Genomic DNA, 23,028 nt, shown 5'->3' with positions numbered 1-23,028 from the left:
TTAAGAACTTGATTAAAGGTTCAGGAACCTTCTCTTCTGGCTTAGTGTGTAGAGCAAATCCTCAGTGCGTAGAGAAAAAAGATTGCAAAGAAGATTCCACACCTGGATTTTCTGGGACTTCGCAAAAAATGATGCTTCTCTCTGGAGAGCTATGAACATTAATATTAATGCATGCTTCCATAAAATACTGTGTATAAAACAGTAATGTGTCTCCAAGTTATGAAGAAAATTGCTTGAATCCTGTATGAGAACTACTAATTCATATTGTAGAGAGAATTTATGGTATTTAATAGATAATTCAGTAGTAATTACAAGTGACTGCTATGCTTAATTTTCTCCTCCAACTTTAGGTTATGATTATGGTTTAACACATTTTTGCTTTACTGTTGCACATGTGCAACCAAAATTGTTATCAAGGTGGTAATATTCAGTTGTTCTGAGTTTGTGCAGAGACTTCTGTGAAATACTTGGTGTCAGTATGACTCTTATTGCTTAACGTAGAATTTGTCCCTTGCATCCTTTTTGTTTGGTGTTTAGTGGTTGAGTATGCAGAGCTTTTTGCAAAACTGTCAGTGTTGTATGAGCAGCTAAGTTGTTATGGGACTTGAAAAAAATGTGAATTAAATACTATAGCCAGTGTATTTTTTAAAAGCAAAACTATTATGAGGCTTGAACACAGTCTTGTAAAGATGATAAATCCTAGTACTAATGTCATTTTCTATCTGAGGCACTTGACAATAGAGTTGATACTACTTTCTCTGTTTCCTGATGGGCTGGATTCTGGTTTGATCAGTTAGTCTAACCATAACACTTAAATTAAACAAATTACAGCAGTATTGCACATCAAAGCTAAATGTAACTCTGAATCACTGTTAATTATAAAGAAAGATTGTTTATTATTTGTTTTATTATTTTCGATTGTTTTATTATTTGTGGTGTATACATTTATATGCATATAGATTCCACTGTGGGTATTAAATGCATGCACATTTTAAGAATCGTGTATCAACTATACGTAGTTTTAACGTGTTTAATAAAATGTGAACACTGCAGTTTCTTCACTTGTATACTTCCACTTTAATTTGTAACAAATGTTTTTCAGCTCCCATGGAAGTCGCTGACTAGTATCATTGAATATTATTACATGTGGAAAACTACTGACAGATATGTGCAGCAGGTAATTTAAAGGCTATTTCACCATGAACAAGTCTGCCATGCTCTTATTTAAAAAAATAATAATAATAATAAAAAAATCTCAGCTTGTTAAAGAATAAAAAAATTGTGTTCTTCAAAAGAAATGTGGCGGGAGGTGTATGGTAGTGTTTTAGGCTGCAGACTAGTGTTTTTGTGCCATGTAGAGGATGTATTGCCAAATCCTGCCTGTTGTACACCATCTAGCTGTGAATAGCTTTTTAAGCCATTTGGATTGAATGCTGGCTTGTAGCAATGTGATTTCTGGTTTTTGCTGTGCTGTGGAAGAAAGAAATGGGCTACAGAGCCGATTCTCTGGGCTGTGAAGCTGCATATGGGCCTGAAGAAAAAGGAAAAACATGTCATGTTAAATGTGACTTCTAATGTTATGAACATTTTGTTGATGCTCCATGCTAAAACATTACTTTGGCATTACCAAGATACAAAAACAAAGTTGGGTGCACGTTGTGAATGTGTTCATCCTTCTAAATGAATGTTTGAGTCCCTTTGGAGCACAAACATCATAAGATGATACTGGATACGCACTTGAAGCAGGTTTAGGCAAAACCAGAGTGTTAGTAATTTTTATATATTGCACTATTTATATATTTACTCCTTGATTTAGATACTCAAAATATTTTAAAATACTCCGTTGTAATTTATGTTTTTACGTTTTAGTATGTAGCTCATTTACTTGGATAATTAGTAGCAATGTTAAGTACAGCATGTTGAAAATAAATTTTACGCTCTAACGATGACAGCTGTATTGTTAGATGTGTGTTTGGAGTCATTCCAGGCTTCTTTGTTACAGCGTGTCAGAAAGCTGATTACTTCAGCTTGTTCTGTGGTTTGGTGGCTTTTTGTTTTATTTTGTGTTTGCTTGGGCATTTTAAGGGTATGAAAAGTAAAAAAAAAAGTCTTTTACCACATAGTAGAGTTTTGAATTATCGCTAGAATCTTTTCTTTGTATGGACAATACAAAGACAAAATAACTTGCTCTGTATTCAGTTTGTCTCCATTCATTTCACTTTTTAGCACATCTTGTTTTTGCACTGTATACATGTATCTTAAAAAGATGTCAGCAAAGATTTGCTGTGCTGTTCCTCAGCTCTTGAGGAACGGGCAACAGAGGATCTTGAAGAATCAGATTAAAAGGTTTTATTGAGACCGAAAGCCTTGGAGTAAGGATAAATTGAACTGAAAATTGACTTCTGTCAACACTCTTAGGTTGCTCGGAGACTGATTTTGTTTCCTGTGATTTTTTTCTGAAATACTTGCTCTGGAGTTGTTGGCATAATGCTCTGAGATTCCTTTTCTAAAGTTCTGTGGGGCTTCGTTATGATTGTGTTGCTACAACAGTCGAGATGTGTGATGCGCTGAGTTTGCGTACCGTTTCATAGGATGAGGTTTTTAGATTCGTGTGCAGGAAAAATATAAAACGCAAAAGGATTTATGGACATCAACATCCTGAGTGCTCTTATAAAAGTCAGCCTTATTTGTAACTAAATAAAGTTGTAATATCCTAACTCAGGCCATGGCATTATACCACGGGATTTAATGTTCTAGACATGGTCTTTTCAAGGTCATGTGTGATCATCAAAAACAAAAACAGCATAGACTGAATACTGCATTTCTGTGCAGGTTAACATTTCTGTAATCCTTCCTGACCAGAAACCAGAACTTTGTCCTGACATTGTTAAATTGTTCTGGAATGGTAAAAATAATACAGTTCAGTAAAAAAAATATATCTGTAGGGTGGTTTTGTTTTTGTCATTGTCGTCCCCTCCACCACCAGAACAAGCTGTGATGATTGAATGCATTTTAGGGAGAAAATATGTTCAGTAAGAAAGTGGCAATTCTGGAGTCATTCTTCTCTAAATATCATCTTTGAGGGATAGAACAGCTTTGAGGAATGGGGAAAGAAAATGTTGATGTATATTCTTGAATCTTATACATACATAAAATACAGACTTTGAATTCTGTATCAATGTGGTTTAACTTAAAAATTTACCCTTTAACTATCTGTTTATTTCTTTGCGTGAATTAGCTTGGCAGGCATACAAAAGGTTTCCATGTTGTAAGTGCTACGAAATGTTATTCTTGTTTGGTATCTAAATGTGATGACTTAATGGTGATAGAGATACCACTGCCACCTTCAGGGTATGTTCCCTTCAGGTTAAGGTGAAGGGAAATGATAGAGTCATGGAATGGCTCAGGTTGGATGGGACCTTAAAGATCGTATAGCTTTAATCTCCCTGCCGTGGGTAGAGATTCCACCCACTAGATCAGGTTGGTCAAGGCCCTGTCCAGCCTGGCCTTGAACACCTCCAGGGATGGGGCATCCACAGCTTCTGTGGGCAATGTGTACCAGCACCTCACCACCCTCTGAGTGAAGAATTTACTCCTTATGTCTAATCTAATTCTCCCATCTTTTTAGTTTAAAACCAATATTCCTTGTCCTATCACTACATGCCCTTGTAAAAAGACCCTCTCCTGCTTGATTTATTACATGAGAATAAATCGAGTTCTTCCACTCCAAGGAGAATATCCTTATAGAGTTGCCAGCTCTGATCAGATCCTCCATTCCTTAGGATCGTGTCCCATGGGATCTCATCCACTAATTCTTTGAAAAGCTGGAAGCTGGCTTTTCTCAAGTTCAGGGTCCTGACTTTGCTGCTAGCCAGGCCTGTATTTCTCAAGATCACAAACTCATCCAGGGTGTGGTCACCTCAACCTAGTTTGCCTCCAGTTTTAACCTCTTTAACGAGCTCTTCCGCACCGGTGAGCACCAGGTCCAGTAATGCATCTCTTCTGGTTGCTTTGTCTAATACCTGGACGAGGAAGTTGTCCTCAGTGCACTCCAGGAGTCTCCCGGATTGCTCACTGGAAATAATTTCGCTGAAGTCCTCTGTCTGTATTGATCCTGTCTAGCAACACTAATTCAGGCCTTCAGTAATACATATTGGTGATACAGCACTTTCCATGGCCGTAGCATGATATAGTGTCTCCGGAAGGTCAGATGACTCATTCCTCTCAGTGCAATGTTTTCACGTTCCTTGTTTTCTTCTTAAAAATCTGGTTCAATACAAAAGATTTTTAGTAAGACTTCTCAATGGAAAAAGGGAGAACATGTGTAAGGATAACTTTGTTGTAGTACAACAATATTACATTTCCCTCTCATTTATTCATTTCTCTTGTTGAAGATGATACTAACATAGGAAAATGGCCATTCCTCAGGATAGTTATTAGTTGATATTCATAACAAAAGTTTCTGGAAAAAAAAAATGATTTCAAAGGCAGTTGATTTAAAAGTAGTACAGCCCAGATGAGAAGCTGGGATAGTTTAGGTTGACCTCCCTATAACGCATGCTGTATGACTTATTTGAAATACTTACTGTGTAAGATTGGAATTACAAAAAATCAGGAAAACATTCTCTCTCCTTTTTACATTGCTCCAGTGATTTATTACTCCTAATACTTTTTCTTTGTACAATGGGACCTGTTTGTTATGAACTTCGTGGAATGCATGTTATCTGCGGACCTGCAGTCACACATGCTTTTTCTGTTTGCAAACAAATTATGTATAGTTGAATATAATACGAAGAGATAAGACAGTTGTGGAAAGCCAGTGACCCGAAGCTTTTAAGAAAGAGGTTGCTCTTGAGAGGAGAGCTTTTCTGCTGGGGCTATAAAGAAAAAATGTGCTCAGACTAAAATCTGCCAGTATATGAGATTGGAACATGCTGTTGCTGTTCTTTCTTCTCATTCTTGTAAAAACTGACCTACAGAGGCAGATCATACAATGTTTGTATTTCTGCCTGTTGAAGGTAATGCAGGGTCGGTGCAGGCTAAAGACTGGAACTGCATCAGACATATCAGTGGAAGTCACTTCTGTAGCTGCAAATACAGCTTGGCATCTGTGAACAGGGAAAAAACTGTTAGGAAAAAAAGCCCATCTTGGAAGTAAATGGAAGAAGACTCTCCTGTTGAATAAGAATTAAGGCATGGTGGCACAGACTGCTTAAGAGTCTATTTATAGTCTCAGATTGCTCCTTGAAGACACAGTTTTTGCAAATGAGAGTTATTTATAGTCACAGATTGTGTCTTCAAGGAACAGTATTTGCAAATGAGAGTTATAGTGATGGATGGCACAGAGGCAACTTCTGAAATGGAAAAGAGCAGTGGTTTACATGAAAAAGCTTACTCAGGCTACCCAGCCAGAAAAACTGATAAACCCTGTGCCTCACATTGTGATTTTGGGAAAAAGCTCCCAGAACAGTCTTTTGATGATAATTTTCTGAAGGTGAGAAATATTTTTCCGAATTTTAAACCTTGCCAAGATTGGATATCAAAAATAGGAGTTCAGTGGAGAACTAAAGTAGTAGAAAGAAATTGATACTTGAACACCTGGAAAAGAAAGGGGGAGTCTTGGGAGGCAGGGAGATAACGATTTATTATTGCTGGATATCAGTGTCTTCTTTTTTTCCTGTAATAAAATTGACATTGTTTCAAACCCTGTTTTTCATTTTGTTTTCCAAGTGCACAGAAGTAATGTCCTGAATACAGGAAGAATGGGAAAATACTATTTTTCCTTGATATTTTATTTGGAGGCAAATAACCATTTGCTGAACTCTTTATTTCTTGGGCCAGTGCTGAGAGAATTGTTGTCATTATTTGTATCATCTCGAATCTCCCACTGTTCTCTGGCACCTGCAGTTTGGTTACTGCCTGACATGATGAACAGTAAAGATGAAGAGTAGCGAAACCCTTCCTGAAATCAAAGGACTCCAGTTTTTACCCAAGAAACAGTGACATATAACTCATGGTTTACAACCACACTGAAGTGTCTTCTGTTAACTTTCAAGGTTTTTATGCCATTGTTGTTTCAAAGTGTGAGGTTGAAACATCCAAAAGAAAATTGTTCTCTAAAGAGTATTCTTTAATAAGTTTCCTGGCAGTATGTCAAGGGTAACTTTCATATGCAAAAGTTTTAAGATCATACTGAATAACATTGACTTAAATAAGTTGACAATACCAACCACCTCAAGTGTAATGTAGCAATACTGCCTTGGATGCAACTTGTTTTGAGTTAGTTGCAAATATGAAGAAAGTCATAACTTAGTACATTCAAAGAATATCTCAGTAGTAGTGCAGCTCTCTTGCTACTGCTGTGTTCTTCTGAGAATCTTAACTTAGCTGTAGCAGGTGTTTAGTTGCTTCTAACAGTCAGTGGACTTTCCTGTTCCATTTCCTTATACTACTTACAAGATACTAGCCATAAGTTTAATAAAGCACACACAAAGTACTGAATTACTTGACTGATGAGGAACTTGTGTGCAATTTCTTACTTATTTTCTACTTTTTCTGTGATGAGGGTTAGACACTATGTCATACATGTTTATTTAGATGTGATTTATATAAATTGTAGTAGTAATTGTTTTGTAGTAGCTGTTTTTACAGGCTTGTCATATGCTGAGGCTTGCAAGTTTTATTGGTGAGGACAGTATATTATCATTTCAAACCAATAATAAGAATAGAAAGCTCTGGTTTTCTATGGTTTTCATCTTGTAGATTTCTATACTTTTCTTGGAGGCTCTTGTGGAATCACCAAATAATATACAAATAACTTAAGGATGGATTGTCTGCATTTTTATGAAATTGTATACTTGAAGATAATAAAATTTTTGTGTTAATATGTGTGTTAATTTTTCAACTAGAAACGTCTGAAAGCGGCTGAAGCAGAAAGTAAATTGAAACAAGTATACATCCCCACCTAGTGAGTATAACAATAAAGTCATTTTTTGAATAATGTACAGGTAAAACTGTAACATGCAGCAACATGCATGGTATTTTCATAGTCATTCTCTTAATACTTAGGTTTTTAGTATTTTTATAGAGGCAGAATATATACGTACAGAAGTATAATAAGAAAATGCTGCAAATCTTTGTCATAAGTGAAAACCTTGTACTTAATTCAGCCCATTGGCTTTGATCTCCAAACTGTCTGTTCTGGAAAGGTGAGAAGTTGATCAGATGCTACATGGACAGCTCACAAGTGAGGAGGGCCTTGTTGTCTAAAAGCGGTTTTTCTGGAGCAATTGCTTCGGAATCTCTACAGCATAACATTTCATATTTGTGCAAATGCAGTGTTTCAAAATAGAAGCTGATGTTAGTGTAGTTACATAAATTCAGATACCCATTTTGGTTACAGTTTTATGGTGTTGATATCCTTTGTTCTTGAGCTTAGAGTCAAAATGTTCTGGCTGTAAATTAAAGGTAGCACACAGCCCAAACTCTTATGTCTTATTAATGAAATCTGTTTTCTTCTGAGAGATTTTTAATTCTAGTTCTTTAGATTTAAACTTGATTCTAGATCTATTTTTCTTAATGAGTAGTTAATAGAAACAAGATATAATCTAATTTCTTCAAGATTACAGTAAGAGATAGGATTACAGAATTATTTTTAAGCTTTCTGTGTCTATATCCACACATACACGTGGATTTACCCATTGATACAAATATTTATATAACACGAGAATACCAAATGAAATACTTCAAAAATCCATTGTTGCCTTTCTGATTACTGGTATAAGTTGGATACAATAAATGTTAATTTACGTATTTCGTACAGGCTGTTGTCTCTTAAACAGATTTAATGCAGACTGTTAAATTCAGTCTTTTAACCTCACCTGTAAAGAAATATGAGTGTTAGAAGACAATCTCTAACAAATCACATGTTCTGAAAAAAAAATGCTAATTTAGTGATATGGATAATCCTTGGCATCTGAGAGATGCCAAGAGCTGTATGCTGAAAACTCTGTTATGAGTGTTCACTAACTCTCTTATGGAAGTGGCTGCTTTAGGAAAATTGTTAGGGACTAGCAATTTGTATTGTTTGACAAAACCTGTTCTGAATTACAGGGGGATTTGCCTTCGTTTTGCCATATTAGCATTTTTTTTTCCTCCATGTCAAGACAAAATCCATAGTCAATGATATGAGAGGAGGAATTCTTAAGTCTTTGATTAAGTGTGCAATCTAGGGCGCTCATGAGCAAAGGGATTGCTAACACTCTTTGAAGGCTGATTTATTGTATTTAAAGTTTGAGTGGAGTTGATTCTTTGAGTTGAATACCTTTTTGATCTTGGTCATAAGGTATTTCATTTAAAGCAAAGTTCTGTCCTCAATAAACAAAAAGTCCCTTTTCAATTCATTGTTGCTCTGGAAGGTAACTAAGCAACAGATCATAAGGTAAGAGACTTAATGGTTGCTTGATCCCTTCTCTTGTACCCCTAGTCCAGGATACTTCTCTTGAGTATCTTGGGAAGGCACTTGACAAAGATCATTTGCAAGTTGGAAAGGAAGAATCTCTCACTAGGTGTAGTGAAAAAGAGAGAAGGCAGGAGATGGATTTGCTGCTATGGATTTGCAGTAGAAACTTGATATAGCAGAAGATTCTTGTACACCACAAAGGAGTGGTGAAGAAGCAAGGATACCTTATGGCAGGTATCATAGAATGGTTCCATTTGGAAGGGACCAGTTCATCCAATTCCAACCTCCTTGCCATGGGCAGGGACACCTCCCACCAGAGCAGGTTGCTGAAAGCCCCATTCAGCCTAGCCTTGAAAACTTCCAGAGGTTGGGCATCAACAGCATCCTGGGGCAACCTGTTGCAGTGCCTTGCCACCCTCATAGTAAAAATATATTCCTAATATCTAATATATTCCTAATATCTAATCTAAACCCACCCTCTTTTAGTTTAAAGCCATTCCCCCTTGTCCTATCACTACACTCACTCCCTGACCAGCTTTCTTGTAGGCCCCCTTTAGGTACCGGAAGATAGATTTGCTGTTGTTGTTTTCTTTTCCCTTTTAGTTAGTCATTTTAGCTAATCTTGTATATATTTTAGGCTACCTTAAGTAGTGAATAATCATCTTAAGAATTATTGAATCTGGCCTTGAGTTGTATTGTGTAGTACAGCTTGTCAGAGTTAAATAACACCAACAAAATCTTTGGGAATACTGTGCTTAACCTGGTGTGGAGTGTGTTCTCTCCAAATTAACTCACCTGTGAAGTCCTGCTTCAGCGAAACGTTAGTAGGTAAATAATTGTAATATAATGTAAAAATAAATAATATAAAATAAAATAAATCCAAGAACAGTTCTTCAGCTTTCTCAAAATGAGTGGTTTGGTGTACAAACCAAGCTGATCCTGATACATGGGTGATCTTTGTCAGTGTTATAGGAAGGACACAGGCATTTACTGCAGTTAGTGGGAAGGTACATACTTCTACTTGAGATACAAGGCAGCAGGCCCTCTACTAGTGTGGACAGCTTTATAGCATTACAGGCAATGTTACCACTCTCATATGTTATACTTCACCCAAAGCCCAGCCTCACCACGTAAATCCTTGAAAAGGGGATCTGGAACTCCCTTCTTAAATTCTGTGCTGTCAGGCTTCTTTCAGTCCTTAACCCTGAGACACACTTAGTCTTTAGTAGCTTGCCAAGCAGTTTTGACCATGCAGTACCGTTTTATGAATATTGTAAATTTAAGTATCGAAGCAGCTCTTTACATAACAAGTCTGTGCTGAAAATGTTGGAGAAGCATAAAAGTTAGTCTTGTGGTTAGAGTAATTTTTATAGATGTTGTCAACACACATCAGAATTCCAGAATTAAATTGTTTTCATGTTGATTAGCTGGTTAGTAAAATCACTTCTGAAAGATGACTTTTTTTTTTTTTCAAGCAATAAACCAAATCCCAATCAAATATCCAGCAGTAATGGGAAACCTGCTGCAGTCAATGGAGCAATGGGAGCCTCTTACCAGACACAGGCCTCACTAATAGGTCGGGCTTGTGAAAGTTGCTATAGTAAGTAAATTTTTTGTCTATTTTTTGAATAATTCAGGACTTGGGGCTAATCGTAATATACTCTTAAAAACAAATGTATGTAGTTCTGTTTGCAAGCTATAAAGAGGGGATAATTTTTGATGAATTGTGTGCCAGAAATAACTTTAACTTACTGAATGCACTTGTAACTTAATAAAAGATCAGTGTTAAAATATGCTTTATGATTCTTTCTTTAACAATTTAGGAAGTATGGAATGATAAAGTAGTATAATATTATGGAAGTTATATGTTATTCCTTTACCTTTTGGATTCTAAACCCTAATTTATTTTTATTTGTCCTTAAAATTTGTTTGTGTTTTGTTGTTGTTGTTGTTGTCTTGGCTTAGCTGTTGTTGGGTAGGGTGGGGTTGAATTTGTTTTTGTGTTGTTGTTTTTTTTTCCCCCTGGTATTTTGTGCAGGTATAATAAAATCCAGAACTGGAACAAACTGAAAAGTCATACCATATAAATGTGCTTTACTTATCATTGAGATGGCTCCCCATGTCTTAAACAGCAATTAAACTGATATTTTTTTTATACAGAAAGTTCCAGTTATATCTATTGTTTTTCAAATTCTATTTTTTTAAAGAATAATTTTCTACTGAAAGGCTAAATTAGTGTTTCCAGCTGAGACTCCACTTGCACAAGGTAAAGGTAGGCATGCATCAAAAGTCAGTAGGAGATGTGCTTGCCCTTTGCTTATAAAGGATCTTGACTTATAAGTACTCACTTTGCATATATTGGGTGGAAAAAAAACACAGATCTTAAGCAGTTCTAATAAGTAGCAAGGTCTCTAACAATCCTGTCTTCCAGGTTAAGTTTAGAAATTTGGGGGTGGAGGGGAAGTGAGTTTTTTTTTTGTTTGTTTGTTTGTTTTTTTTAATTCCTTGGAAGAAAATCTTCTCCTGGTGATACAAGAGTCTATGGTTTGAAAGTAAACAGTGAAGTATTCCAAAGTTTTCATTTGGAGTAGACTTTTGAGGTGCTTTAAGTAATGTTCTCCTTTTCTCTATGTCAAATGGATTAAATATTTATTTAGATACTGCTCTTCAGGAATGCCATTTATTACAGCATTTGAATATACAATACTGAATGTATCATGCCCCAATTTAGCTGTGCTGTTCTTTCCATCCTTAGCTTCACAGTCTCACCAATGGTATTCTTGGGGCCCTCCAAATATGCAGTGTAGATTGTGTGCATCTTGCTGGATTTATTGGAAGAAATACGGTGGCCTGAAAATGCCCACACAGACAGATGAAGATAAAATGTCTTCCAGTCAACCTACAGAGGTAGGATCATCTTCCTAAAACCTTCCTAAAATGAAGTGTGGTGCCTTCTCAATACTGTTGTGATTCAAATATTTAATGGCATGCATTTTACGTATATAAAACGTAACTTATTAATCCTTTTCCTGTTTTAAGTACAGCTGAACAATGTGCAGGTCCTGCCTTGTTGACTTTTGACCAACTCTTAGACAAACGTTCACTCCATACATTTTTGGTGGACAAATGTCATCTTGTCAATTAAGTGGTGTGTTATCTATGAAATGTTAATATGCCTATACAGTGTCTGTACAGTAGAATGGCATTATATAAGTCCATTCACAGCAGAGCTCTCTGGTCTGTGTTACATCATTTCTTTAATGATGATAGGATCTAATAATACCAGATTTTTTTTTGTTAACTATTTTGGATATCGTCTGTCAATAGTAAGGATGATACAGATTGTGTAATTCAGATTCATGTTATGATTTTTTTGTTGTTGTTTTGTTTTTGTAGGAATCACATGTTAGAACTCATATGTCCCGGCAGGCCACGCAGGGAACTCCAGTTCGTAACACTGGAAGTCCAAAGTCAGCAGTGAAAACACGCCAAGCCTTCTTTCTTCACACAACGTGTTGGACAAAACTTGCCCGTCAGGTCTGCAAAAATACTCTCCGGCTGCGGCAGGCAGCAAGACGTCCCTTTGTCCCTATTAACTGTGCTGCCATTAAGGCAGAATGTAAGATGTTTTTTTAATTCTTAGTTCTGTGTGCTGTGCTTCCCACCCATTTTTGTCTTTTAATTTTATTTTCTTTTTCAATAAACATTTCTTGTCTATATGCTTTTGCTTTTCATTTTTTCATTTGTCCAGCATATCACCAACCCAGTGGGTAAAGTCTAGCTGCCTTGAACAGTTTTCAGGCTTTTTTAAAAATAGGACATTTTGGAAAGTGCTGGCAGGATCAGGGGGAGGGTCCTGAGGGTGGGACACATATCAAGTGAATTGACAGAGGGATAGTCGTTACATCATTCACTTACAAAAAAAAACAAAACAAAACAAAAACTGTCATTAAAAATTCCATGGAGGATCAATGTTGTGACAAAAGTCATGCTTCCTACTTGGCAGTAGAAATTTGCATTTATGTTGTTTGTTTCTTTTGCTAAGCAGGGAGTATAGAACAATATGGGGTTAGTCAAGGAATAAGGAGCATTACTGAGGATGCATAAGAACTTAAATATGGTATGTAATGCAGTGATTTATGACATGATCAGATAGGTGATAATAGCCATGATTATTATTTCACCATAATTGCATTTGCTGTCCATTACAGTTTTAAATTTTAGTTTTAAATGAAATTCCATTATGCTTGTTCTTTTTACAGCCAAAACATAAATAAATGATGAATTCATCAATAGTATGACAAAGGGTTATAAGCTGCAGATAGCAACAGTAAGTCTCTATGTTCAGGTGTTTCAATTCTGTTCCAAAGCCTAACAAAGTCACTGAGTATTTGAGCAGGTTTTGTACCTGTGCTGAGCACGTCGTTTTACTGACCAAACAACTTGGTTGTCTTTCAGTCTTCATTAATACAGTTCTCAGAGCAGGCACTTAGTATTCCAGAACAAGCCATGCTGGCACACTGTCAATTGTAGTAGAATTTAAGAGACCTCTTTAGAATCTAAGATGTTGGTTTTATAATCATGTTTACTAGATTAGTGTTAAATGTTTTCCCAGAATACTTAACTGGGATGCCAATGATGTCAGTGTTAATTAAAAGAAATTTTCTCCTTAGAGGCTTAATGTCTACTTTTGAGTATTTTTCCCTTTTAACACCAGCTGTTTCTCACATGCAAACTGTTTACCTACTTCTGCAGACATCCAGACCTTGATGACATTCCTGTTTGTTACCCTTATTTATTTAGTTGTCCTATTGGCCGTTTTCTTTTTCCTTTCAAAGCTGTACAAGTGAAGAGCAACTTTCATATTTAAGGAAATCGTATGTCCTAGAAGAAAAAAAAAATTCCTAGAAGAATTGCTTCCAAGGCTAGACTATACTTATATTTTTAACACTTAGTACAAAATAACAGTTATTTTCTGAGATGAAATTGTTGCACCTTTCTATTTATATAGTTGGCATTGAATTCTACTAAATCATGGAAGAAAATTGTTTGAATTAGTTTCACCTGAACCTTGAATCTTTTATCAATATCCCTATTTTTCTTACTTCAGTGAGTACTTTCGCTGCAGTGCATCTTTCTATTCCATTAGAAAGATGAATCTGTTGTTTAAGGAAGAGGAAGAAAATAGAAAACAAAAGACTTTATCCAACTGTTAATCATCAAAGTAGAAAAGATGTTACATACATTTCTCAACTTTTAAAGCAAAGGAGTGAAAATCCGAGGTTTTCAACAGTGAAGAGTCATTCTTGCATCAGACTAGGAATGTCATGACTTCATCTGTTCCATTCACTGAAAAAGTGCCACATCAGATTAACATCAAGAGCAAATAGATTTTTTTTTCCTGTAGTTTCTTTCATTATTCATTTCATGTAAAGTAAAATCTGGACCTTGCGGTGTTGTCTTTTTCAATACTGTTGCTTCCTCTTAGACATAACAAATCAAAAAGTCAGAGTTGTTGATGCTTTCTAAGCAAAGCATTCAAATTATTTTATAATAGTGGTAACCGCATCATACCTCATTTAATTAACTTTATTCATGTTTCTCTGAGTGTACATGCACGCACACATGCACACGCATATATTCTGTTTCTGAAAATCTCTATAGAACCATATGGTAGCCTTACCTGCATACAGTTTGTATTTTGTCATATCCTTATTCTGGTAAAACCCATTAAGTAGATCAATAAAAATTAGTCTTTCTAGCTTTGTTTGTCTACTTGCATTTGGTGATGTGCTTTTGGTGCACTATGTAGATTTTTGTTATAACTAAATAGACTCTTTATCTGAATGCCTTGAATTCTTTTTTAGTGATAGCTTGATGTATATCATTTAAAAAAGAGATACATAGCAGTGATAATTTCACTTGTTGAAAACCACTGAGCGATTACAATATTGAATGAATTTTTGTGTTGGTATTGCATGGTTAGAATCATGCTTATATGATAACCCGGCCAAAATAGCAGGTTACCCATGATATGATCTGACATGAGATGGTTAAGATGTCCAAGACCCGATTAAGGATTTGGAATTTGTTTTCCACGTTCATGTGCTGAAACTCAAATCTGATTTTATAGGTGCTTTGTAAGAATGACCTCATTCTGTGTGTGTGTAGAACTGGTGCTGGGTAATGTAACTACATTTCACAACTGTGTTGTGAAATGGCACCATATCAACATTGTTGCATACTTGGGAACCCTAAAATCTAAATAAAAGGATGGTAGGGCACTCTAACCCAAGCACTATACCATGTTTTATGCCTTCTTAGTCTTTAGGCAATTTGTTGAAGTGCCAGGTTGTTGATGAAAGCAATTCCCAGTTCTGAGAAAGGAAGTCTGAACAAGCTAGTCAGAGCTTGCTCATAAAATAAATTGATTTTTGCGTTCTGCCTGAACTTACCTGCAAATACTTCTTTAGTCTTGTAGGGGCATGGAAGCTTTTGGGAACGCTAATCTTGGGCCCAACCATATTTTAGGGAGAAAAAATAAAAAATGATTTCAGAGCATTTATTTGATTCCTGTAATTTCACCCACATCATCACCCTCAGCCCATTATGTCCAGTAGCAGAGAACAAGGCCCGGTTCTGTATTCTTCATTCCTTCAGTTAGCACAGAGGATTAAGTTTTTCCCATTAGTGAACAATGTAGCATGACCCCAGCTCGGATGCCAGCAGGAGGTAATGGAGAAAATGCATTCACGTCTCAGTTTAAACTACGGATGGCCACCAGAAGGTTGATAGCATGGCATCTCCTGCTAGGAGTACAGTCATCCATCACAGGAATCTCAAATTTTATTCTGCCCAGAGATAATAGACTTGCATTAGTTTGTGACCATAAACTTGTCTGATGGATTTTCAGGAATAATTAGAAATTGGTGAATTTCAGTAAAAGGAAATTCCCTTGCTCTGAATCAGACAAAATATCATTCTTTTTAGCTATTTTACTTTTAGAAAGTTCAACAAAGTAATCCTGGCTGTGGTAGCACTCTTAATTAGAGGAAAGTGAAGTGGGCATTCTTCTCCTGGTGGTGACTGACAAGATCTGTCTCCAGTTTACAGGATTGTTGATGTATGCTTGGTAATGAACCATGCATCTGTGAACATTAAGACCTCAGCAAATAAGGATTTTAAGGTGTCTTTTTTTTTTTTTCTTCCTCATGTATAGTTTTATCAATAGAACTATATTAATTATAGTAATTTAACTTTGTCTACACTGTCTATGCAGATGTGATTGACAAAATCTTTTCAGTGGATGGTATTACATCTAGAGTTATCTGGGAATGGATAATGTATATGATCGAAAATTACACCTTTAAATTTGTAGATTTAATTAACCATTTGGTACATGGTACTGGTTCTTTGTTATTTGATAATGACAAGCAAAAATTGAGTAGAACATGCAAAGAACTTAGTGATTTGTCTTTGTAAGCAAACAGTCTATGCTTACTGACAAAACACTGTCCATTCATCTGAAGTAAGTAACACATTTACAGGTCTTAAGTCAAATAATTTCTTATTTTCTTGATTTTGATAGCTGGAATTATCTTTTGGCTCTACCTAGAATTAAAATATTTACTATAATCTTTAAATATAATTTGTGCCAGATAGTTTTAGCCAGTAAAATACAATAATGCACTAGATTTTTTCCAAAGTTTCCAAGAAGAATAGAAATCAGGAAATCAGAGAATATATTCCATAAATTCATTAGTTAATCTGAGTTTTGACAGCAGTATGTTGGAATGTCAAAGAGAAATAACTCACAAGTGAGAATCTGTAAACTGAAGAGGTCTACAAACCTAGTGAACAAAAATAACCTAGTGAACAAAAACGCCTTTCAGATCTAAAAGAACAAGCCTCATTCGCTATCACCATCTTCATAGCATACCTGATTTTGTTCTCTAATATTCACAACAGTTATCCCTTTTGTAGTTTGAGAACTTCTTCTGTTTGGAACCTTAGAGAATCCATGTCACAGTGTGAGTCAAAATGTCGTTCCTGTAGTTTTACTAATAGTACCGTATTCTTTTTAGGGTTGTGGTGTCCTGAATTACATGCAATAGGGATAATTACATTACAATTATCCCTATTACAAGATAGGGATTTCCCTTAATTTTTGAGTACGTCACATGATGTTTTCTGTTTTGCTTGCTCTTCCTCTCATAGTAATTTTTAATATTCTGATTTTAATTATTTTTAGGTGACTGTTTTTGAGTATTATCTAGCTATTTGTAGAAAGCTGTTGACACTGAGACCAAGAATTTTCTACTGCATGGTGATAGTTCAGAACCCATCGCTATATCTGTGTATTAGTCATTTTACCCCTTAAGAATTACTTTACATTTATTGCTTGATCCTGCTGGTATCCTTTGCAATCAGTTTTAGTTATGATTATGTTCAGTAATTTATTATCAGGAAACTTAATTCCCTCATCACATCTTTTCCTAATTATTTCAACATCGAACAGTGCAGATCCTTTTGGAATTGCATAGAAAATTGCTTTTAATCAGGGTCTAATCCCTGACAAAACCATCTCTCTTACACTGTAGCAGCTGAACAGCAACAGTCTTTTGTGATAGATTTTGTCAAAAGCTGTTCGAAATTCCAGGTTGGGCGATGCCAGATCAGCTGCATGTGTATGTGTCACAATTCCTTCAGAGGATCCTGGCAGACCCCTGATAGTTGCAGGTGCTGTTTTTCAAGATGCGTTGGTAGGAAGAGACCTCGGGATGTCTCTAATTCCACCACCTGCACAAATCTTAGGTGCTTAGGGCCTTTTGTCAAGCTCAGCTCTATATATCTCCAATCATGGAGACTCCACGGCCCCTCTGGGCACCTGCTCCGTGTTTGACCAACCTCAGGGTACTCAGTTGTTTCCGTACATCTAGCAAGAACTACCACGTCTCAGGTTGAGTCTGCTTCTGCAGGCAGCAATAGCCTGCTGTGCTATTGCCATGTACCTCTGAGAAGGGTCTGTCTCTGTCTTCTCCATGCTCTGCAGCTTGGTAGTTGCATGTGGCAGTCAGTCTCCCCTTCACACTCCCATCTCAAGGCTGACTGACCCAGTTCTCTGTACGTCCTCTACTCAAGCTCCCCACCACTGTGGTGACTCTCCAATGGCAGGGTTTGCTCCAGTATCCCTGTATCTCTTAGTAGTGGGGATCCCAGAACTCGACAGAACATCTGGATGTGATTTCACAACAGCCAGGTAGAGGGGAAGGATCAGCTCCCTTGCCCTGCTGGCTGCACCCATGCTAATAATGCCCAGTATGCAATCGTCCTTGTTGCAAGGGCATGTGGCTGAATAATGTGAACACATTAAACGTGTTTTCCTTTTACAAGGTCACTGTTGGCTCTCTTTGTGTTTCCATATTTGAGCTGTATGCCTCTATTAATAGTTCAGCTCTTTTGCCAGTCTACAAAGCTACTTAGTGAAGAATGTTATCATGTTTGCACTGTTTTTGTTCTCTTGAATGGAGAGGAGTTTAAGCAATAGCTAAACACCAGCAGTGTACGTGCTCAGCAGTTTCTTTTTGGATGAATTCCACCTGGTCCTGAAAACTTGTTTTGATTCATTAATCAGTTTGTCTTGAATGTTTCCTATGAACACTTCAGTGTGAAATAGTTCCCACACTTTCCTAATATAAGGGGTTTTGAAAGTGAGCTTGTTGAAATTTCCCAGCAGTGAGCATTGTTACATAGAATTAATCCACTTTTTCTGCAGTGCCTTTATCTGTCTGGCGTATTTTCATCACACCTAGATCATCTCCTATTGCTACAGACACTAGCATGCTTCTTGCCTTTGATGTCTGAAAAAAAAAACCACCATTAGATATAATACTCAAATTTTTGACTTTTTTTTTTTTCTCTCTTTTCCTTACTTCACTAATACTAAAGTTTTTAGTGTTCACATGGAAACCCATATTTGATTTTAGGATATTTGTTGTTGTTGTTTTTCACAACTTTCTGTGTAAATGTTCTGTCTATGGTATTACACATGAGGATGATACAGAAATCACAAGGATTGTACATGATCATAACATTTCATACATGTAACAGATGTAACAGATCATAACATTTATTATATTTTTCATAGGAATCCATATTGTGCATTAAAGTCAGCCCTTGTTAATCATGTTTGACAGATAGCGGTACTTTGGAATACTGACCAGGGACCTTTGGTGAACATGTTTTCATGTTTTGCCTCAAGCAGGGAAATTGCTTTTTTTTTTTTTTTTTTTTTTTTTTGCAGTCTGTATTCTCAGTCAGCTTATTAATATCTCACTGTGATTCAATGTCTTTTTTTTTTTTTTTTTTTACAGTGAAGACATTTAGATGGAAAAATTTCTTGCTGATTACTTCATAGTCAATGCTTTCTTATTCCCAAAGTAACTATAAAATATTCACTGTAGAGCCTGTGCATGTTTTACTAAGGGATACAGTGGAGACGTATCTTTCTACTCTGTCACTTAAAATATTTCAAGAGTTGTGGAGTATTAAAAATACTCCAGGCACTAGATTCAATGCATTTTCTTCACTGAGCACAGCAGCACAGCATATTTTGTTTTATTAAGAAAAAAATAACGGAAGTACTTGAAATTTCATGTTAGATTCCTTAATATAGTGAAATAAATGGTCTGCTCGGTGTAAAACAGCTGTGAACAACATACTGAAGTACTTATTTCAGTCATTGCTGTGGTTACATGACCTGTGTGTTTTATTTATTTTTTTTCAAAGAGTTGGATAGAATCTGCAGAGATTGTAAATTTTGTGTTTTTCCTCAAACATAAATTGTTCTATAGTGTCCATTCATGCGTCTGTGTACTCATTCCCTTGTGTTGGATTGAAACACAGGAACATTTTGGTAAAACACAACATGGATACAAATTGAAATTATAATTACCATAATTTATTTGTAATACCTAGTTCCTGTAAAGCTTGTTGGAAAATGCAGATCTGTGTGTGTGCAAGTGGCACACATACAAGAAAATGTGCAGCTTGTTGTCTGTACGTATGAGAAGTAATTCCATGTAAGAGAATGCTAGTTCGACAAAACCAAAATACAAATGTGGTTTTGTATGAAACAGAGTACCTATGTTCTAGGAATACTGTGTGTAGGGATGATTTATGTGGTTTCAGAAAACAGACGACCCATTCACTCCAATGAGTTTTAAAAAGATAGTTTAGTCCCAGTAATCTGGAAACTGCTTAACCTGGTGTCCTGTGGATTTTTGCCTTAGGTTGATTGATTCTGCTCCTCAAGTGTGAACCTTTTCTTAATAACCCTTCTGCATTGGGGGTTTTAGGAAGTCTGTCTATGTATTCTTGGTGCCTTTAAAGGTGTGAGTTCATAGTTTTAGCATCAAATTGAGGTAGTTACTGAAAAAGTAGCTTACTTTTTGTTTGCTTTGCAAGAAGCTGCTGACATTGAGACCTTTGAGCTCTGTCATACTTGGTTACAAATGGGCGAATTTGTTCACAAGTTCATAGTAAAGTTTTTTTTTTTTGTGTTTAAGATTTATCATGCCACAATAGAGTGGAACAGTCTGAATCACTGTACCATGGGAGTAATTCATGACAGAACTCAGGCTTCAAATTTAAAGCCCTCACAGTTCTATGTTACACCATTTAGAGCCAGACAAGCTTGTAGAGGACAATAAAGTGAAGAGTTCAGTGTAAATTCCTGCTAATAGCCAGAGCTGCTTTTATTTTACTATGCATGTTTTCATTTGTGTTTCATTTACCTAGCTGACTTTTTGCAAAATGACATTGTAGGCAAAAAATATAATGACATTTGTGTTAGAACTTATATTAACTTTAAAAATAATTGAAAGAAATAATCATAACATCACTTGCATAAATGAATACATAGCCTGCTTTTAAATATCTATCATTATTAGCATTGATGAAAAAAGAAGAATATGTGCTAAAAGGGAAAAAAAATCAGCCAAGAAATTTGTGTTAAAAACTGGAAACTGGCTGGCATGTCCTAATCATATTTGTAATGGTAAAATGTTTAAACTGAGTTTTATTCTTTGAAATTCTCAGATGCAGATCGACATTGTGAAATTGCTGGAAATCCTCTGAAGATCAAAAGCACCAGAAAGCCACTGTCATGTATCATTGGGTATTTAGGTGGGTATCTGCTTCCAGAGAAAAAATGAATCAAATGATCATTCAGTGTTTACTGATAGTTAGAAAATTTCTATGTGTAAAATGAGAGATTTAACAAGAAAACTGTAAAGTGAATAAATATTCTGTTCTGCTACTCTATTCAGCTGCAAAACTGCATGACTGAACTTGGAGAATCTGGGCAAAAGGCTTGCTGATACTGGTTTAAAATGGCAGAGTGAAACCTGATGTAATTCACAATGTGAAAAATATTACTTAAAACAAACAAACACACACAAAAATGGGAGATATTCAGTACGCTCAATGCTGCTTTGCATCTATGCCTCTTGAATCCATATGTAAAACTCCCATGTACCAAAGGAGCAGACTTCAGCTACACAGACACTTAATTTGATGACACTCTTAATTGGATAAAATAATAATAATAAAAAAAAGTAAAGAAAAACAAGAGCAAAAAGTAAAGAAAAACGAGAGCAAAAAGTAAAGAGCAAACGAGAGGTTTGCTCTGATTGACTGGGAAGAACTGTGGTTGTGGTAGGGGATGATGGTTCATCTAGTTGACCCCTTTTGGGTAGCCAAATGAAGAAAGGACACCATCAGCGTATGAGAAGATGCTGTATGTTTTTAGTGTCATGTTGTCACTTGAGAGAGATCATATTAGTACCTCTGAAAGCACGCTTCTGTAGAGTTAGTGGGAATAAATGAATTAACAATTCATTTTAAAAAATTAACAAAGATTAATGCTGATATACAACCGGTCCTGTCATAATAATAATCATAATATTAAGTATCATGTAATAATACACAGCCCACAAAAATGCTGGAATACAGTTAACAGCATCTCGCAGGTTCAACTCTTACTGAGCCCTACTGGTAAGGCAGAAAGGATATATCAATGCCCTGCACATTGTGGGTCATCACTTCCCTTTATCTCTGTTCTGCTTCTTGGCTGCTGGTTCCACAGGTGAGATAGGTTAAGCATTAAAAGTAAGCCCTGTCCTCGGGAGAGGTAGGGTTAATCCCCTGTAATCTCTTCAGACTTCACTGTGCTTGCTAAACAAACCCCCTAATGTGAGCCTCTGGCTAATTAAATGTCCTATATTGCCTCTTGGTTATGAGGAAACCAGCCTAGCGTTTCCAGCTGGGATGCATACCGAGGAGAAGAGATGAGAGAGATCCAACTGCTTAAGCACCTCTGGAATTCAGGCTGCTTATTTAAGTGTCTCAGCAGGAGACTTCAACTTTTCTTTGCTTGCTTTGGATACATATATAAAAAATATTATATATATATATATATATATATATATATATGTATGTATATATAAATTATATATATAATATTATATATCTATATATATTTACCTTAGTGGTGTTAGTGGAAATGGGAGATGTTTTTACAGTTTTTATTGCTATTACTTGAGGCTGCAAGTTGGTCTCATAAAAATTCCTAATATGTTGTTCAGGTATTGTTTCTTCCATTTTATTTTCATTTTAATTTCAGAAGTGATCATAGAATCTAAATCTGGCCAACTGGTTATTTGTTGTGTGCCTAAAGGGATAATTTGGATTATTTGGACGGTATATTTAGTTCTCTAAGTCAGGAGAAGCTGCAAGTGGCTCGGAGATTTACAGTGGAAAAAAAAAAAAACAGTATACTAGGCTGTAGAACAAATGTGGTAGCAGTAGGACTAAAGGATCCGTAATTACTATTGCAGTAATTCAAGACAATATAAAAATTCAGTCAAAAACCCTGAAATGCCTCACTACTTCAGGCATGATGAAGCAGTTAGTTAGAAAGTGCTGTTCTACAAAATGTGCAAATATTTGAAGCAAGTCTATAGTTAGAGGTTGAGAGTGCATGGTGTAAAGACCCTAAAGTAAAACTTTGTTGAGAAGTGGTCCTATCAGTTTAATTAAGCTCCTTTCTAGAACTTAAAGGGAGAACTTGGTCCTGCTACCTTCCTCTGCTGCAAAAAGAGAAGGGATTGCTATTGTAGTGAACTGAGGATTAGTGACCTCCTTCCTCCTGTTAGCATAGCCTGGAAATACAGAATTTTATCCCCTATATGCTGTAGAGAGAAGGAGTTTGTGTTCTAGTCTGTTGATACAGCTGCTGGAATTATTGTGGTTGCTACTGGAGCTCTTTGGCAAATAAGATAATATTTTAGTAGTAGTAGCCCAAAATGTTAATAATTTCCTTCTGAAAATTGAAATATGTTGCCAAATGAGCATTTTAGAATCTAAATCCCATATAATCTTAAATAAGCAGCACAAATCTTTCTACTTTCTAAGGTGAAACTTCAAACTGAAAGAGGGTTCATAATATGAAGCATATTTCTATTCCCATTTTAGTAAAAAAGCAAAGTAGACTCCAGTGTGTTAGT

At 36.0% G+C, this 23,028-nt stretch overlaps 1 protein-coding gene across 11 annotated transcripts in view; it reads left to right on the top strand.

Annotated features, from left to right (window-relative positions):
* MTA3 (metastasis associated 1 family member 3) overlaps nucleotides 1-23,028 on the top strand; it is a 156,519-nt gene that overhangs the window by 90,394 nt on the left and 43,097 nt on the right. For 10 of the 11 annotated variants that reach the window (XM_027454127.3, XM_072035754.1, XM_027454132.3 and 7 more), the window contains 6 exons: nucleotides 1,103-1,177; nucleotides 6,909-6,967; nucleotides 9,937-10,061; nucleotides 11,217-11,368; nucleotides 11,858-12,080; nucleotides 20,561-20,647. In XM_027454127.3, the coding sequence (XP_027309928.1) occupies nucleotides 1,103-1,177; nucleotides 6,909-6,967; nucleotides 9,937-10,061; nucleotides 11,217-11,368; nucleotides 11,858-12,080; nucleotides 20,561-20,647 (721 nt within the window). Of the gene's footprint in view, nucleotides 1-1,102; nucleotides 1,178-6,908; nucleotides 6,968-9,936; nucleotides 10,062-11,216; nucleotides 11,369-11,857; nucleotides 12,181-20,560; nucleotides 20,648-23,028 lie in introns of those variants that run through there. The other variant, XM_072035757.1, reaches the window with a different exon arrangement.

The sequence above is a fragment of the Anas platyrhynchos genome, chromosome 3, assembly GCF_047663525.1.
Source record: "Anas platyrhynchos isolate ZD024472 breed Pekin duck chromosome 3, IASCAAS_PekinDuck_T2T, whole genome shotgun sequence".
Classification (NCBI taxonomy): domain Eukaryota; kingdom Metazoa; phylum Chordata; class Aves; order Anseriformes; family Anatidae; genus Anas; species Anas platyrhynchos.
This window is presented reverse-complemented; position numbering and strand designations above follow the sequence as displayed.